This window comes from Cyrtonyx montezumae, unplaced genomic scaffold, assembly GCF_038088225.1.
Source record: "Cyrtonyx montezumae isolate F1298 unplaced genomic scaffold, pur_monq_1.0 scaffold_3, whole genome shotgun sequence".
Taxonomy (NCBI): domain Eukaryota; kingdom Metazoa; phylum Chordata; class Aves; order Galliformes; family Odontophoridae; genus Cyrtonyx; species Cyrtonyx montezumae.
In genome coordinates, this window is record NW_027072034.1 from 112,642,309 (window position 1) to 112,660,946 (window position 18,638).

The 18,638-nt window shown below is 48.8% G+C and overlaps 1 protein-coding gene across 8 annotated transcripts in view; it reads left to right on the plus strand.

Annotated features, from left to right (window-relative positions):
• The first annotated feature begins 1,898 nt into the window (after window positions 1-1,898).
• The window catches only part of RBFOX2 (RNA binding fox-1 homolog 2), a 153,808-nt gene continuing 137,068 nt past the window's right edge, over window positions 1,899-18,638 (plus strand). For 5 of the 8 annotated variants that reach the window (XM_065743053.1, XM_065743056.1, XM_065743052.1 and 2 more), the window contains exon 1: window positions 1,996-2,114. In XM_065743053.1, the coding sequence (XP_065599125.1) occupies window positions 2,034-2,114 (81 nt within the window). In that variant the 5' untranslated portion in view covers window positions 1,996-2,033. Of the gene's footprint in view, window positions 2,115-18,638 lie in introns of all 8 variants that reach the window. The other 3 variants (XM_065743050.1, XM_065743049.1, XM_065743055.1) reach the window with 1 other exon arrangement.

The window sequence follows — 18,638 nt, forward strand, 5'->3', positions numbered from 1 at the left end:
CGTCTTTTCAGGCTAAGGGCAGACCGAACACACGCCTTCAGTGTTGTTTGACAGCCTGGCTCAGTTTATCAAACCCAGTCGAGATGAATGAGACATGTGTTTACCCTTGGTGGGCGAGCAGACTGAAGCTGCGTGTAATTGTCCTCTGGGTGCCTGCCACTCTGTGGGGATTTGTAATCATTCTGAAAAAAAAAAGAAATAAGAGAGATTTCCCTGTCACTGGAGGAGACAAACTGGCACCTCATAGCAAAAACATACCACTTAAAATAGCTTTTAACGTGGCCTTAAATGCTATTTTTGGATGAAGAAAAATGTGGTGTATGGGAAGAGTGGAGCCATGCATTGTAACTGCTACTTGCTGCCAAAAGCTGTATGGTTTTCTGAATGTCAGCAGATCCGTAGGGACACACCAAGAATACCTAGTGGGTTCTCAGGCTCCACGACACCTGGGAGAAGAAGAGCATGTGTGTGTGCTGGCACACTGTGACCACTGCCATTTCTGGCTGACTCGTTTTGGTGTGAGCAGGCTGGATCCATGGGCTGAGGCCAATTGTATGAGCTTCTACAAGGCCAAGTTTTGGGTGCTGCACTGTGATCACAACCCCATGCAGCATTACAGGCCTGGGGCAGAGCAGCTGGGCAACTGTGCACAGGAAAAAGATCTGGGGGTGTTGTTCAACAGCCGGCTGAACATGAGCCAGCAGTGTGTCCAGGTGGCCAAGAAGGGCAATGGCATCGTGGCTGGTATCAGCAATAGTGCAGCCAGCAGGAGCAGGGAGGTGACCGCCCCTTTGTACTCAGCACTGTGAGGCTGCACCTCGAGTGCTGTGCTCAGTTCTGGGCCCTTCACTGCAAGAAAGACATGGAGGCCCTGGAGCGTGTCCAGAAAAGGGCAGCAGAGCTGTGAGGGATCTGCAGCACAAATCTGATGGGAAGCAGCTGAGGGAACTGGGGCTGTTCAGTGTGAAGGAGCTCAGGGGAAGACCTCATCGCTCTCCACAATGACCAGAAAGGAGGTTGTGGTGAGGTGGGGGTCAGCCTCTGCTCCCATGTAATGGTGATAGGATGAGAGGGGATGAGAGGGAATGGCCTCAGGGTGCACCAGGGGATGCTCAGGTTGGACGTAAGGGAAGATTTATTCTCTGACAGAGTGGTGCTGCAGTGGCACGGGCTGCCCAGGGAGGTGGTGGGGTCACCATCCATGGATGTGCTCCAGAGCCATGTGGATGTGGCACGGAGGACATGGTGGGGGTGGGCTGATGGTTGAGCCAGGTGATCTCAGAGGTCTTCTCCACCCTTAACGGTTCTATAGTTGTTTTCCTGTGACGCAGAGGTTGCAGACAAGGGCTGACGATCAGGCCTTGTGCCTTTGTTATGACAAGTTACACAGCAGAAGCACCCTGCGAGGTTCGGGCAGCAGACCGCCGCTTTCCCAGCCGGCGCATCCCACCAGGGCTCCCCTCAGCGCGGCCCTGTGAGGCGAAGCCGCCAACCTCACCCCGCGGGGCAGCTCCGTGGGAGCAGCCTCAGACTCCCGCCCGTCCTGCAGCGCAGGAAGACGGCGGGAACCCCAAGGCCGCAGCCGGGCGGCCATTTTCCGCCCCGCGCCCCGTGCCCCGCCCCCCGCCACTCCTCTCCCCCTCGCCCCGCCCGCCTCCGTCGCCGAAGGTTGCCGAGCGGGGGTCGCGCGGCTTCGGCACCTCCGGAGATTGCCGAGGGGCTTCGGCCCCTCCCCGGCCGCCGCCGAGCCCGTGACCGAGGCGCTCCGGTGTTTCGGAGCCCGCTGTGCCCGCACGCAGCTCCTCCGCCCGCTCCTTCTCCTTCTCCTCCGGCGGGGCCGGCGCGGTGACAGAGCGGGACGACCGCGGCGGGGGGCGGCCGGGGCTCCGGCGGCGCGGATGGCGGAGGGCGGCCAGCCCCCGCAGCAGCAGCAGCAGCAGCAGCCACAGCCACAGCCGCAGCTCCTGACCGGCGGCGGCGGAGGCGGCGGGGCCGCCCGCGGCGTGAAGCGGGAGCCGGAGCCGGAGCAGCCCATGCCCGGCGGGGACGGCGCCGAGGGCGGCCACAGCAAGCGGCTGCGGACGGAGGCGGAGGCGGAGGGCGGCGGCATGCAGGTAGCGAGGCCGCGGGGCCCGGCCCGCACACGCGCGGCGCCTCCCGGGGCCGCCCCGGGGCCGCGCGGCGGGCGGAGGGCGCGGGGCGGGGCCGGAGCGCTGCGCCGTGCCCAGGTGCGGGCTGTGCCCCTAAACGGGGCCGGGCGAGGCTGCTTCCCTTTGTCTGACTGCGCCTGGATCGCTTTATTGTGGCAATCGGGCCGCGTTTCTTTTATTTATTTATTTATTTATTTATTTATTGTGATTTTTTTCCCCTTTTTCGTTCCTCGTAGCGAATGTGTGGTGGGAGCCCTCTGAGAGCCGCGCGCTGTGTCCGTCCCAACTTCTCGTGGCTCGCTCTCTCGTGCTAATGAGAGTTTCAGCCCACCGCAGCGCATCGTCGGCTCCTCGCTCCTCTCGTTGTCCCGTGATTTTCCCTTCCCGTAGCCTGGCTACCTCTGCTCCTCGTGGGCCCTCCCGGAGGCCTCTGCTGCCTGCTGGGCAGCACGGCCGCAGCCTCCAAGGGAGCACAGGCAGCCCGGGCCGGGGCTGGGGCTGTGCAGGGTGAGGAGCTCGGGGGAGACCTCACACCTCTCTGCAGTGACCTGAAAGGAGGTTGTGGTGACGTGGGGTCTGCCTCTGCTCCCAGGAAGCGGTGATAGGGTGAGAGGTGATGGTCTGAAATTGCACCAGAAGAGGTTCAGTTTGGATATTAGGAAATGTTGCTTCTCTGAAAGAGAGCAGCACAGGCTGCCCAGGGAGCTGGGAGATTCACCATCCCTGGAGGTGTGCTCCAGAACAGTGTGGATGTGGCACTGAGGACATGGTCAGTGGGTACGGTCGGGATGGGCTGGCAGTTGGACCAGCTGATCTCAGAGGTCTTTTCCAACCTCAGTGATTCTGTGGTTCTGTGAAGCTGCAGCTTTGCTAGTACGTGAGGCTCAGGCATGGCATGAAGGTGCTGAGTGCTGATGGGTCCTGTGTGCTGTGGGAGATGCACCAGTTTTGCTACAGCTGATGCCAGGCTGGGTTGTATCCATGCAAACCAGTCAGCCTACTGACAGTTCCCCACCAGGGGACTTGAACTGGTTTAACAGCCCTACAATTCAATTTTTTACTTGTATGATGTCTGTATCTGTTAAAGCTGTGCTCCACATTCAGGTGAAGGAAAGCATTTTGCTATCTGCTCATTGACTTCTTCGAGGCAGTAAGATCACTGTGGTGGGATTCCTGCAGTGGGTGCACACAGCCATGTTAGCAGCAGTGGGGATGAATGGGGCTGGGTCAGCATCCAACACTGCCAAACATCCAGGAAATTAAATGAGGGAATGCTGTTTGTGAGTTCAGTTTCTAGTACTAAATGTGTTTATGGTCAGTGTAACTGTGGGGCCCCCGTACTATAGTTAGTTGATATCCTTAGCATACATTGAATCATTGAAAGTATATGATTTTGAAAAGATTTTTCAATATAAAGGTTGAATATAAATGGGTGCATATATATGTATATATACACAGTGCGTATGCATGTATAATATAAACACACATACGTACTATACATACATGCATATATAATAAATGTGCTTGGCCAGAAGCTTCACATGACATTTTTTTAGGATTAAAGAGAGTGGTTTATCTGTTTGGAGAATGCTGCGGTTGGAGGCACAGAGTATCAAACCTGAGCACAGCCTTACAGATACTTTGTGCTCTAGGATGATCTGTTTTTTAATGTTTTGAAATACTGTATCTTTGTCCCGAAAAGTTAAAACCTAATGTTAAGGTGGCTTTCATCAGCGTTTCTGCTCAGATAGTGTGGTCTTTTCAAGTACTTCGCTTCAACATAACGGGTTCTTTTTATCAAGTTCTCTACATTTAACTGTATGTAATGCTTACAAGTGGAATAAAGAGCCTATTCTTTGATTTATTTTTTTTCCTGTCTTTTTTTTTGTATGTACTGGAGGCTTTCTGTAGGCTGGAAATAACACCAGCGACTGTTGTACCTTGTTTTTCCTGCAGATCCTGTCAATTTTCTACTTCCTGCTCCTGAGCCACAGGCTGCTGCTGCGTAAACTCCGTGACCTCGTGTTTTGAGGCTGATTGGGAAGGATCCCGGGGTGCTGGGATTGCCACGGTTCCTTCCGTGCACAGTTGATGGCACAGGATGTGAACACAGCTTCTGGTGCTGGGAGAAATCATTTAGCTATAGCGATTAGTAACACAACTGTAAAACGAATAGTGCCTTTTTTATTTTATTTTTCTGTTGTTGTGTGTGGTAACATATGAAAATATCAAGCTTGGTCAATGGGTAGATAAGATAGGGGCTGGTTGCTGAGAACTTGAGGCAAAGCGAGGCCTGAGAGCTGCTAGTAACCTGATGTTTATGGGGCTTCTTGCTTTCTGCTGCGTGCTCAGACGGCTTATGCCATTAGGGTTTCATTATCTAATCCATCTCTGATCAGGCCGGATAAACAGTGTTTGGCCAGCGCTGATCTCGTTAGGAGGGTGGTGCAAAGCTGCTTGAGTTGGGATTGGGACAAATCGGATCATGGCTACTATCTGCTCCTGGGACAGATTGCAGTTAATCATGGCATAGGAGGAATGGTCGTGCACAACCTGCTGCTTTCTAGCTTCCTTTAGTTTGTGAGTAGCAAAAACTGCTGGCCAGGAATGTCTCCTGAAAGTATTTGGGTGTGTTTGTAAGCTTTGGAAAAGAAGGGCCCCAGAGGTACTGCTACTTTTTAACTGTTTAGATACTAGCTAGGAATGGGATCACTGGCTGCTTGCAGGCTTGGGTGAGCTGAATCATTTGGATCAGCCTGCCAATCTGGGTAGAAACAGTCCCTAACAGAGTTATTTGGTGCTTTTCAGACAGGGTTGACTACTGCACCGATGGAAGGAAAAGTACCCCTGCAGTAATCTCTGCTTTCATCATGCAAGGGACACTGGTAATAGTGGCCAGCTGGGAAGAGCCCCTTCTATCTCTTTGGGGCTGTAGATGAGGATGTCATGTCAAGATGCTGTGTTCCTTCCCCAGCGTTGTGCTAGAGGTGTGCCAGCTGGCTTAAGGTGCTGAGGGAAGTTGTTACTAAACTACCTTGTAGCTTTGCATGGGGTTGAATGAGTTGATTTAGTCCCCAGGGTGAATTTTGATTTAATTTTTCCGAGGTCTGCTCTGGTTAGTGAATTAAAAGTGTGTCTGAGAGTAACGTGGTAGGAGTTAGATGCACAGTGTGTGTAGAATCGATTCTTGTTCACGAACGACTTATCTGTTCAGTGTCCCCAAGTCCCTGGGATGTGGCTGATGGGGGAAGGTGGTTAACACAGCTTCTGGGCTGCACCTTATCTAGTCCAGGTGAACTGGTCATGGCAGCCAGAAGTAACTTTGTGTCACCATTCTGGCACATCAGTGTAGGGTCTGTGAAGACAATTGGTTCTTCTGAGATCAGTCCTCCATAACAGGAGAGGTCCAGGCAGGGATGCAGTGACTGCTGCCAGTTGAGGTAAATGTTCCTGCGTGGTCTGAAATAGAGCCTTAACCTTGGATAGTGTGCATCAGAGGGATCTCAACAACCAGCATGCTCCAGTTTCACAGTTCAAACTATGGACCTTCAGTGGTTCTTCAGAAGAGGATGAGAGATGGATCTGCTAATAATTTCCGAAGATGGGTTTGAGCTTTATAAGTAGAAGGGCTGACTGGGGCCATGAGGCAGAAGGGGCCTGTGAGGAACAGCTTCTGAACCACGTGTGACCTTGCAGAAATCTGTATATTTAAATCTTACGGAGGAGGACATGTAGTTCCAGTAAATCATGGAAAAGCTGTGTAGTCAGGTTAGCTCTTCCTCCCTCTTATTATTCATGGTGTGGCTGCCTTTGTAAAGAAGGAACAATGTCAGGGGTCTGAGGTATCCCAGAAAAGAAATGAAACTGAAGTTTTAAAAAGCTGACCCCTGCCTTGGGTCCAGGTTCCTGGGATGCTGTTTGGACTGACTATTGTGGAGGTGCTGAGGCACAGTGAATCACCTTTTCCTTTGTTGTTACTTCTCTGTTTGCTTTTGACCTGTGGGTTTTTTTGTTTTTGTTTTAAATATTTGAGTGTAAGGAGTTACCTGACACTGTCTGGGAAGACTTAGAAAATCTCCAGTTCAAAGCAAACCGTTGGCGTGCAGGCTGAAAGTTGGGATTATAGAGGTGCTGAGAGCACTTTAAAGTTGGCTCCTTTCCTGCCACGTTCAGGAAAATGGAAAGCCCCAGTAAAGTGTTCTGGATACTTTTGTACCCCTGCAGGCATTGCTGGTGTTTCTCTTTGGATTTCAGAGGTTTGTGCTCAGAGGTGATGGCTGGAGTTGAGAGGCTGGAAGCTGAGCAGAGGTCTGGCTCTGCTGGAGACGGTTTCCTTCTGCATGTGTGTACCAGCTGTACACATAAGCTTGCTAATTTTTCCTTTTCAGATCTCCCATTTAGACACACACGCGTGCTGGCATACTGCAGGATGTGCTGAGCTCAGGGTGGCACGTCTCAGTCTCGGTTGTCTTTTCCTCCCAGGGAGCCCACCAGCAGGGCTCTCACTCACGCTCTCCTTTGCTTTCAGGCAATACAAGAAAAAAGCACCCACCACAAGACAGAACCAAAGGTAGGCCAGTGGTGAGCGACGTGTGTAGAAGCGATGGACCTGAGCGGGGCTGTGTGTGTGGCCTAGGGCTCCCTGGAGACCTGCTAAAGGGCTGCTTGCTGGTAGCTTGTGAAAATAAGCCTATCACTGGTGGCCCTTGGGCTGCTGTGCAGGAACCTCTGAACCTCGGGGAGGTTTGGGTAGAAATAGTTGCAAAACCTATTAGTCTACACTTCTGGCTTGACTTGTGATGTGGGGCAAACTCCAGTTTTCAGTCAAGAGAAAGAGAAGTCGGTGTTTTGACTGCCTGGAAACTTGTTGTTTAATTTGCCAATCTTGGATATTACTTGACCTTCTCTGTGTGTGTGCTTTTGAAATGCCGCAACTAAGGGATCAGAGGAACATCCAGAAGTGAAGTGAGAGAAGCAATTAGAGGTAACGAGTTCCAGTTCATTGAAGCATCCTGTTGATCTACATTTTACAGTGGTATTGAATGGAGGCTGGAGTGTAGCTGTCATGAGATAATCCCAATGTTTAGGGATTAGTTGCTTGGCTGCATTTTGGACCTTAGCTGCCTTTGCTCTCCAGCAAATTTAATTTTGCCTGCAATCTTTTATAAACTCAGGAAAGTGCTGGTTTGCAAGATGTGCATATATTTCCCCAAGGGTGCTCCCCCTCCCTCCGTTTTTCTTTCATGAGCATACCTCCATTTCACAGAACCACAGAATCATTTAGACTGGATAAGACCACTAAGATCACCTAGTCCAACTGCCAGACCATCTCCACTGTGGCCACTAACCATGTCCTCAGTGCCACATCTGTAAGGTTCTTGAACACCTCCAGGGACAGTGACTGTACCACCTCTCTGAGCAGTTCCAATGCATCACCACTCTTCTTGAGGAGAAACTTTTCCTAACATTCAGCCTAAAATTTCTCCACTGTGACTTGGAAACATCACAAAGATCTGGGCCCAGCACTGGCAGGGGCTCTGTGCACCTTCCTTGCTGGATGTGGATGTGCCACTACCCTGACCTGCAGTGTTCCTTGTGACTTTTCATTTCTGGGTGGTGCCCAGGGAGATTAGGAAGATGCTTGTGAAAGGTTCCGCTCCCTTTCCCATTTGGCTTGTTGTATGTACATATGGCATCTGCTGAAACCACCTGTAGCAGCAACAGGTAGACAGAGTGATATGGGGCTCTAACTCCTCAGTGATGATGTGATGTATTTGTGTAGCTGTCAAGTAAGAAAGCTTGTTGTACAAAACTCCTGTTGTTTAATGAGGGACGGCAGCTGAATTGGAGCTTGATCCAGAGTCTCTTTGGGTACAGCAGGGCAATTTACACTAGCTCACTTGGTAAGACATTGATGTTCAGCCATCTATGCCATTGCCACCTACTAACCTTTGGAGCATAGGCAGAGCGTATTTGTGATTTGTACCAATTAGAAAGCAGAGCATGAGATCTTTTACTCACATCTCTGGTGCAGGACAGTGGGATGTTGTTATAGTGGCTGCACCTTCCCATTGCTGCTGCTTGTGTCTGCCTTTGTCGAGGAGAGTTTGCTGTGCAGGAAAATTGGATGCTTTCTTCAAAGAGTGTGGGCTAGAAGCAATTGTTGCCTTTTCTTTATGACTTTCTTGGGTTTTATCTGCTTGTAATTGCCTCGATAATAATGCAAGTGTTACTTAGCATAGAAATGGGGAACAACGTGCACCATTTAAGGGGAGGAAAAAAAAGCAGCACATCTTACCCTGTGGCTATATGTAGCTAAATTTCCTTTAATAGAGAGGCTAAAGAAGCAACCTTATGTGGTGTTTCTGTCTGTTGCAAATATCAAAACATTCTCCCTAGAGGCTCCCAGGCCTTGGGATCTGGATCCAGCTCAGGTTTCTTGCAGGGCCATGCCTTATCCTTGCACAGGCTTTCCACAGAGCCCTTCTCCTGTAGGAGATCCTCGCAGGTGCTTGGGGTGGCTGTCGATCTGGGGGCGATACTCAGGAATAAAACCCCACCATGGCTTTACAAGGCTTGATTTAGCACTGTGTGGGCTGAGAATAGGCTGGAGCTGTGATCCCGAGCCTGTAATTTGCTGCTGGTGGTTGCCATTTCCGTGCTGGCAGTGGGGTGGGAACACTGCTTTTCTGAGCATCCAGAGATCTGGCTTCCACAGGGTCTGCCTAATCTTCTCCCTTGGGTCTGAGTCTTGCAGGCAAAGCGGCTGGAAGGGATGCTCTTGAATGGCAGCGTATGGGAGGTGGTACTTCAGAGCAGTTCCCACCCTGCCTTGACTTGTGTTCTGTCTCATCTCTTTGTATCCTCTTCATGGGAAGAAGAAATGAAAAGCATCTCCATTGCCTTTCTCCTGTTCCAGAAAGAACGAGGCTACTGTCCTGTGTTCGCTGCCAGTCAGAAAAGCCTTGAAGTGTAGCTGGATGGGGATGGAATATATGTGCGGATGTTGGGCTCTGGGTGCTTCTGGAAGCTCAGGTTTTTAACTTGTGGTGGCTTCTGAGTTTCAAGGCAATGTTAAAGTGATGTTTTATGTGGTCCTGTGACCGAGTGGGGCACTGGGAGGAGAACCCGAGCTGCTGCTGATGGCATCTGGGCGAGTTTGCTCCTTGTGGAGTCCTAGCTGAGCAGTTGTGTGCTGTGCTTTTATAGGTGACCTCATCTCTGAGGGCATCAAATGGATAACACTCACCGAGGTGCTGTTAAATCTAGAGGGAGTTTAGTTATCTGATAAAATGGGTGCAAGTTCAGATTGAGAGCTGTTCAGTATTTCATTTCTTGCTTTCATCTAATGTCTGACCCCAAATCGTATTTACCACAGATAATCCAAACCCTGCACTGAATACAAAACTATTAATTTTTAATGGTCTTTTCTATGGTACTCATCTCTGTAGTGTGGGTGCTTCATAGCTACTAATGATCTTATTTTTGCTGTTTTCCTGAGTGGTAGAAAAGATATATTATCTTTTATTGTAGGAAATGAGGAATCGAGGTACTGATAATATGGCCAGTTTTGCAAAATTCTCATTAACAACTGCAACCTGACTCTTTTTCATTCTTACTTGTTTTTACTGTAGCTGGTGGGTCTGTGGTAATGTTTAGACACTTGATCTGCAGCTTTCTACAGCTTCCACTGCTGCTACAGGTTGATCTCAAAGTGTGCCGTGTTGGGCAAATACAAAGTGATGTAATTTTTTTTTTTTGGGGGGGAATAAGAAAGTGGAAAAGCTTGAACTAATTAACATCTAGTCATTGTTGTAAAGGAACTTTGCTGGTAAGGTAAGTGAGGCTTGAATCCTAACTTTCTAAGCAGGAGGGATGCTGTTAACTCGAAACCTGTGCATCTCTCAGACTCTGCAGTGATGGACAAGTGCATTGCACGGCCAGTTTTCTTCTCTGAACACAGTCCTTCCTGGGCATAAATGAAATATCAGTCAGGAGAAAGTTGCATGGAAGCCAGTATATCTGTATGAAACCCAATGGTGTTGCATGGCTTTTTGTAGCTGGTGTCTTTTAACGTGGAGCTCTTTTGCAAATGGAATGTTCCAACAGTGAATGTAGCTACCTTACCTTTTAATTAAAAAAATAAGAATACTTTTTGGTCTCTTAACAAGGAGCGGGCTGTTCTTCACACAAAGAAGGACAGGGACCAGCACCTCTGCTCTGCAACTATTTCAGCTGATGTGATGGCTGCCAGCAGGGCGCCTCATTTACAGGGACCCAAGGTTTGACATGGGAGAAAACTGAGTATAAAAATGTGCTGTATGGCTGGGACTCTGCCATCTGCACACAGCCCTGAAGAATAGGATGAGGATTTTTGGACTGGGTGTCTGATCTTGTTGCCAGGATTGTCAGACTACAGCACAGAAAGTAGTATAAAGCTGTTGTGGAGGAGAAAAAAGCACCCTATCCTCCACTGCCTTTTCCTAAGAGGAGGTTAAGACCAATCTGGCAGTGCCTGTGTGCATCAGCATGTGCTTCAGGAGCTCCTGTTGCTTTGAAGTGAGAGGAGAAAATGAGTGCTCGTGTCTAACCAGTGCAGACCTGGCACATTTTGATGCTACCAGGTGGATCTAAGGACTTTATCTCTGTCACCTGTATACCTCTATGTAGTGTTTAACTTCTGACTTCCTGGGCTAGTTGGAGTTCCCTAAGAGCGGTGGTCTTCATACCAAGTACTTGTTGTGAGAGCTGGGCAGAGAGATGACAGGCACCCATTGCAGAAGCAGTGCCGTTATTTGCCAGGGTGCATGGATTCAGCAGGAGGTGACAGCAGTGTTTGTGAGTAGTGCTGTCCATGTGGTTATCCATCAACCATGGGTAGGGGGGAGCTTCAAAGGAGAGGGGAAGGAAGAAAACCTCTACTGTGGATTTTGATTTCTTTTAAGTGAAGGAGTTATCGGACAAGGGGGATGGTTTTAAGCTGAAGGGAGGGGAGACTTAGATGAGATGAAATAGGGGGAACTTTTTTTATTGAGAGTGGTGAGGTGCTGGAATGGATTGCTCAGAGGTTGTGGATGCCCTGTCCCTTGAGGTGCTTAGGGCCAGGTTGGATGGGGCCCTGGGCAAATCTAGTACTTGATCTAGCAGTTGGCAGCCCTGCCTGTGGCAGGGGGCTTTGGAACCTGATGATCCTTGGGGTCTCCCTTCCAACGCAAGCCATTCTATGACTTGTAGCATTTCCAGCCATCCATCCATCCACGCTTCCAAAGCCCAATTCTGACCTGGTAAGTTATTCTTCTCTGAGAACTGGACTACTGTGGTGGACTTGGGTGTGGTGAATGAGACTGGCATTTGAGTGTCTGATCCATTTATCAGACGTGTAGACATATGTGCCTGTGTGTGTGTATGGAATATGCCAAGAAACTGAAATGATGTGTGTAATTAGGTCTGTTCTTTGTGTGTCACTATCTGCTGCTTGAGTCCTTCCAGAAGGGACTTACTGCCTTTCACCATCTTGCTCAGTCTCTTCTGCCTTCTTTCAATTACAACAGCAGTGTCACATGCTCAGTGTCCAACACTGAAAACTGATTCAGAAGAAGAGATCGTTTCTAACTGTTGATAAATCACAAATTTGCATCACAAAATTGTTCATGTTTCATGTTCTGGCCTGCAATTGGTCTGTTTGTGGGCTTGGGAATGTTATCTGAGCTTCAGTCAGTCAGTCTTTTAGACTGATGTAAGAGATTATACTGGGGATAGGTCTTTTCCACAGGGAAGGTGTTGACTAAAATATGTGGAGTGCGTGGAGGCACTGTGAGTCTCTTTGAATTTGAGTCTGTTTTTCTTTTTTTTTTTTTTAATTCTCCTCCCAGTATTCAAGATTTAAGGAGGTAAGTAAGGATTCTTCCTCCACAGGTCAATAAATCGATGTTTTGATCGTAGGTGATTTCAGTTACTCGTGACTGCCTGCCAGGAGGAGCTTGGACCGTGACTCCTTTTAGGACAAGGAATTTTTTGATGTGTGACTAGGGTTAACTCTGGGCTGTTGGTTGATGGATGTCGATGGAGCATGTCCATGCTGCTTGGAAAGGTTTCCTTAAATAGGCATGACCTTTCCAATGAAAACAGGAAGATAATTTTTGCCTTTTTTTTTCTTCTTTTTTCTTTTGAGCTTGGTGTTTGTTTCGTTTTTGGAACTCCTGATTACTGCAGGCACTTGCCATGGAAGAAGCAGATTCCAGTCTTGGTAGCTTCGTGGGGCAGGGTTTGTCAGCTTTCTTAGAGTTCGATAGAGAGATTGGCTTGCTTTGCAATGCAGCTTTCAGTATAGCATTTTTTCTGTACCAGCTGCTATTTTCTTTTTAATCTTTGGTGATCTGTTTTTCTTTCCTTTTCATGCTAGCATCTGAAAAATCTATGTATGAGGAAAAGGCTGGCCAGCCTACATTTCAACATAAGGGCAGGGAATGTGTTCTGCTTCATCGTGTGATAAGAAGCTCCATTTCTGTAGGCTTTTGGTGTTTGTTGGTGTGGGTTTTGCAGCTGAGCTGGGGGCAGTGGTCCTTTCCCCACAGAGCCAGGAGCCCCTGGCTGCCAAGAGGACGTGGTGACAGCGTGCTGCCCAAAGCGTGTGTTTCCAGCTCCTGCAGGCACTCACTTTTTCCAAGATGACAGATCTCTGCCTTTCCATCATTGCCACTGACAAGGTCACAGCGAGCTTGTCTGTGAGCTCTGTTTCTCTTTAAATAAGCAGCAAATCTATATGGGTTTGATTGTTGATAAGGAGATGGTGCGCTCAAGAGTGGGCAGATGGACATGTCTTGACAGGCATGGGGTATCAAGTATTTTGTTTGTCTTGTATGCCTTACTCATTGTCAGAGTTGGTTAAAATAGTTGGTCTGTGGAAGTAGAATTATTATTATGGCCACTCTACCGAGCAGTTCCTTACTCCAGGTTACCAGCTTGATTCCTGTGCTCTTGGATTTTACAATGATGATGCAGAGGTTTGTCTACCTGCCCAGTTCTTTTTGGGATTAGCAAACTTTACTTTTGCTTCCAGAATAGGATTTTTAAGACCATCCCTAAATCTCTGGGTCCTTTAAGCAAAAGTAAACATGTGGCATTGTTCCCTGCTATGGGTGAATTCCTACCATTGTAAGATTCCCTCTGGCTGTGACTTCCTGAGCAGGATTTTGATGATGAATATGGTCACTCTTAGTAGTGGAAAACTTCTTAATAGTACTCTGTTCAATTTTAATTCCTAGGTAAGTATTGTTCTGTCTTGTATGGATGCTCCTGGGGTGTGGAGACTGTTGGGTGATCAGCTTTGCCCATGGCAAGATGTGTTTCTTTGTAAATCATTACTTCATTGTGCTCATAGTGGAGGTAACTATCTGCATGAAGTTACAACCAGAAAATGCAGTGAATTTTATATGGGCTGCATTCTAAAAGCTGATTGATGGAAATAAGGCTGTGCTGGGAAGCACGGATGGGATGTGGCATGTCTTGTCTCCTGGAGGCTGCTGCTGCTGCTTCCCTGGGTGACTCAACAGAGACTTTCACCTCTGGCCACTGCTGAATTATTCCTGGGCCAGGACTTGCTGGAAGTTGTCTTGTTGAATGCTAATTCGACATGTTATGTGTGACGATTATTAATTAGCAAGGTGGGAAAACCGGTGTACCTGTGGGATGCTTTCCTCTTACCTGGATGAGCTTTAACAGTAAAAATGTAAAGCATCCGGTGGAAAGATTTCCTCTTCCTTGTGCTGTTGTCAGTGAGAACCAAAAGCAAATTATACTGTGTACAGAGCCCTCTGATAGTATTGTCATGACTTCTGCTTCTGTTTACAGATTTCCCATGTAGCTGAATTAAATTAACAAGACTGGTCAATTCATTGTTGCTGTATTTAACGCCCTTGGCAGCAATGAATCTGGCAAGGAGGCAGTGTTGTTTTCAGGTGTGTACAGCAAAAAACGAAGCAGTGTTATTGCTTGAGGGAGAGGATCACGGTAACAAGGAGGATGTCAGGGAGAGGGGATAGAAAACGCTTCCAGCAACTCATTTTCCTCTGCCACTTGCAGGGTGGTCAGTCACTAGGTGGGCCAAGTTGTTTTTGTCATGTATTGGCTAGACGGAGACTAATGTATCCACAGAGTTTATACAAGGCAGATTGCTTTACAGGAATCAAAGCAGATCTCTTGGTTCCTGTTCATAGATGTAATCCTTTGTTTTCAGCAGTTAAATATCCCTGTATTCTTTGGCCTAGCCTCCGTTATCATAAAACTGAGCCCTTCTTAAGTCCTTATGCACGTAATGGCATAACACTGATGCTAGGGAAAAAAGGTTGTGGTGTGAGGATGCACCCAGAGGAATGAATTGACTGTGTCAGGCTGTTTGTGGAGAAAGAGATCTCTGAGCACTGGGTTTGTTTGGTCATCAAAAAGGACCATCCTTGGAGAGTGCTTTGGGAGTGCCAGGAGCTGCATGCTGCCACATCTTGGGGTATGAGGTGTGAAACCCCACCTTAGGGCAAAGTCGGTCTGGCTGAAAGAACCAGTCCTCTACCTCTGCTGTCTCTTCAGCTTTGATTTCTCCCTGTGTTGTGATCTCATAGAAGATGAATAATGCCAAAGTAAAATTTGTTGCTGAAGCAAGCTGACTCAGCTATGGTGGATCTTGTGGCTTGCAAGATAATCTTTAAAAAGAGGACAAGGTTCTCAAACCTGTTGTTTGCTTGGGGAAGGACATTGAACTGTGCCTTCTGGGTCCTGATAGGTGTTGGGCTAGTTTATCTGACACGTGATCCTCGGTGTGCAGCATCTGTGTCTTCCTCAGGAGCTTCAACAAATCCCAAATGAAGGTGCCATAATGCCTGCCAGCTGAGCAGTGCTGCTTCCTCCATAGTACATTTGGGCTGATGCCACAGGGAGCAGGTCTGGAGCACAAGTTGTAAGAGGATTGGCTGAGGGGACTGGGGCTGTTCAGTCTGGAGAAAAGGTGACTCAGTGGATACCTTATTGCATCCTACAAAGACCCTAGAAGAGGTTGTGGTGAGGCGTAGGTTGGCCTCTTTTCCCAGGTAACAGTAATAGGATGAGAGAGGATGGCCTTAAGTTGTGCTGGGGTGGGGGCAGCTTTATTCAGGTTGGATATGTGGAAAAAATTGTTGTCCAGAAGAGCGGTGCTGCAGTGGCACAGGCTGCACAGGGAGGTGGTGGGGTCACCATCACTGGAGGTGTTCCAGAGCTGAGTGGATGTGGCACTGAGGGATGTGGTCAGTGGGCACGGTGGGGATGGGCTGATGGTTGGGCCAGGTGATCTCAGAGGTCTTCTCCACTCTCAGGGATTCTGTGATTCAAAGCATTTGGAGAATGCTCTCAGATGCAGAATTTGAATTTTGGGTGGTCCTTGTGGTTTCCTTCCTATACAGGTTATTCTGCGTTTCAGTGAAAGTTCAGTGCATTTTGTTTTCTTTCCTGTAGGACTGGGTTTGGTTCTCCAAACCGACTCAGTGTGGAGTCAGACATCCCCAGCAAGGATTCGGGAGAAGCGAGTGTGTTGCCACGGCAGCCCTTGTCACTGTGTGCTGATAGAAGGGCAATTCCTGTACATAGTAGAGGAGTGTGTGGGGCCGGGACAGAGGCTGCTCTGTGCTGTGGCCCTGTGGTTGGGTTGGCTGTCACTGTGAGCAGTCAGGGGAGAGAAAGGCCGGGGATGCCTTGTAATGAGGTTCGGCCGATCACGCCGTGTTTCCACCTCCTGTGTAGGGATTCACACCCTTCCTTTTATTGTCCAGGAGTGTCTGGTTTGTAGATGGGTGTTTGCAGTTGAACGCCGCACCTATCTGCGTGGTGGCCGTGAGCTGTCCCAGACACAGAAACTGGGGGCTAAGGACTGTCCCTACATGCTGAAGAAACACATCTGGCCCCTTTCCAGCCGTTTCCTCTCTGTAAATATTCCTTCTCGACTCGTACTTTGCAGTTTCCTGTAGGTTGAAGGTCATGATGTAAAACAGCTCCTATTTCCTTGGAGCGAAGCGGGTTGGCTACAAAAATGAAGGCACCAGGGCGCTTGGTGAATTCTTTTGTGCTGCTGCACTAGCAGAAGGCTGCAACGTTTTGATTGTTGGCTTGTGTACAGACCTCTGTGTATCTGCAGGTGTCAGGGGGTAATAAAGGCAGCAGATGCTGGTGGCTTCTGTGCTTTTCATTGGGAATTTTAAGCTAAAGGAAAATTGCATCCTTTTATCTTTTTTCAATAAATCGGACAGGGTGTGCTAAAGAAGTACCAGCACCATGCAAACACAATGCAAGCACAGGGAAAATTATATAGGAAAGAGCTTGTAGGAAATCAGTAATTTCTTTAAAAGGTTCGAGTTGGGGCAGATGGGAGCCATTAGCTTGCTGCTTATGTAAAACTCGGGGATACCAAAGCCTGTGTTGTTTGATAGTCCCCTCCAATTCATGCGACTTTCCTTGTCTTTCCAAGTTGTGCCCTGAGACCTGACCGCAGGGGAGCTCATTGCTTCAGCCTCTCGTGTGTTCTGGAGCCTATTGTGGTTCAGCCAGGCTGAGATGTGTGTTTGGTTCCCTTTGATGAGAAAACAGCGCTAGGGGATGCAGGGAGGCGTGAGGTCCTGCAAAAGCCTGCAGGGTCAAACAGCCCTGGGGTGGCTGATGTGGTCTGAAAAGCCTCTGAACCTGGGGGTTGGTCCCAGCAGCTGTTTGCAGCTGCCCCAGGACCCTGCCCCACTGATCTGGCGCTGGTGACTCACTTGGTGGGAATGGCTTCCCTGGGAGGGGCAGCAGCAGGATGAGGAATGCTTCCTGTGTGTTTGATCCTCGGTAAAGATGGTTCTGCCTCTGTGTAATTAGGGACCACTGCTTTCTTTACTGGTGTACCAAATATAAATGGAAGAGCAGGTCTAATGTACTCCAAGTTGCAAATGTCAAGTGTCGATAGCTTTATTTTCCTCTCACCAAATCTGATTTGTTTTTAAGTGCTGCCGCTAAATCTAATGATGCAGTAATTCTTGTTTGTTAAAGAGAACGTGAATTTGAGGCTGAGAGTACAGCATGCACTGAGGTGTCTTGATCTAAAAGTGCTAAGTTTGTATTGGCCTAAAATATAGTTAATGTTTTCTCTCTGCATGGTTTTTGCTATGGATGTGTATGTTTCAAATGTTGCATCTGTGACAGTCAGCAGAGTGCAAAAGCTAAAACATGGAAAAACCGCAGGGAAGACAATGAAGCTGCCACCAAAGCCCGGGCTTGTGAGGATTTACTTGTGGCTTCACATTGGGTTTGGGATTCTTTGTCTGCTGAGCTGCAGCCTGAGCCCTCGCAGGCTCCAGGGAGATGTGTAATGGGACGGACATCTGTGTGTAAGATGCCTTGCCCTGTATGTCTGCCCTCATAGCAGGAAGAGTGGTGACGAACAGGAGTTTTTTCCCAGCCCCAGGGATCCTATGGGGCCCAGTGGACCCTATCCAGATTGATCTACTCATGCACTGGTCTGAGCAGGGAGCAGCCTGGTGCCAGGCATGCCTTAGTCATAGGAGTACTTCTGCCTCTGAAGCTGAGCCTGTGCTGGGCTACTCTCAGCCTGATGGAGAAGGAGAGCTGGCCCTGTGCTGCATCCCTCCACTCAGCTGTAGGCACTGCTGACCAACACAGAAGATATTTTCCCAAAAGCTGTTTCTTTCTGTGTTTGATAGTGTTAAAAACTGCATCACTTTCCAGGTTAATGTTTTTTGCATCTCCAAACGCTTCCTTAAAATTGCCTTTTCTCATTTCTTTCCCTTCCCCCCACCTTTCTCATTTCTAAGACCACTGCCCGTTCCTATGGAAGATGAGATCTGCCTGTCTCCTCACCAGCCTTCCAACCAGGGCCGGACTGCTGGCAAGCACATGACGGTCCCAGCAGCATTCCCCTCCCAGCAGCACACAGGGAGCAGTGTGCTTGGGGACAAGCGGCCCTGTGTGGCTCAGCCGGCAGGCACCCGCAGCATGGCTTTGCCTTTCCTTAGCACGATGTAAGTGATCGGGGGCCTGAATTATTCAGGCAGGCTGTGGGTATTGAGTTCCCTTGGGCTGTGTGGATGCCCTGGTGCCCTGTGCCGTCTGGGCAGTGGGTTGCTCAGAGCATCAGACGTGCCCGTGGGCCGTGTACCTGCAGGTTGGTGACATCGTGCTGCCCTGCAGCCTCTCCATCTGTGGCCTTTTTGCTGTTCAAACAGCTGTCAGCAGGCCTGCATTGGTTTCCATCTACCTTTGTACTCCACTGGTCTTAATAATCTGAATAAGCTTATTGTTCAGTGCTTACAAGATCTCTAATGTCTGTGTTATCACAACTCAGAAGAGCTGCTAAGGTACTCTTACAGCTTTTGGAGGAGTGTTTTGCACTTCTGCAAGAACTTCTGGGTGTTTGTGCTGCTCCCAGCCTCTCTTTGTTCCCTTCTCGCCTTTTAAAGTTGGTGACAGCAGGTG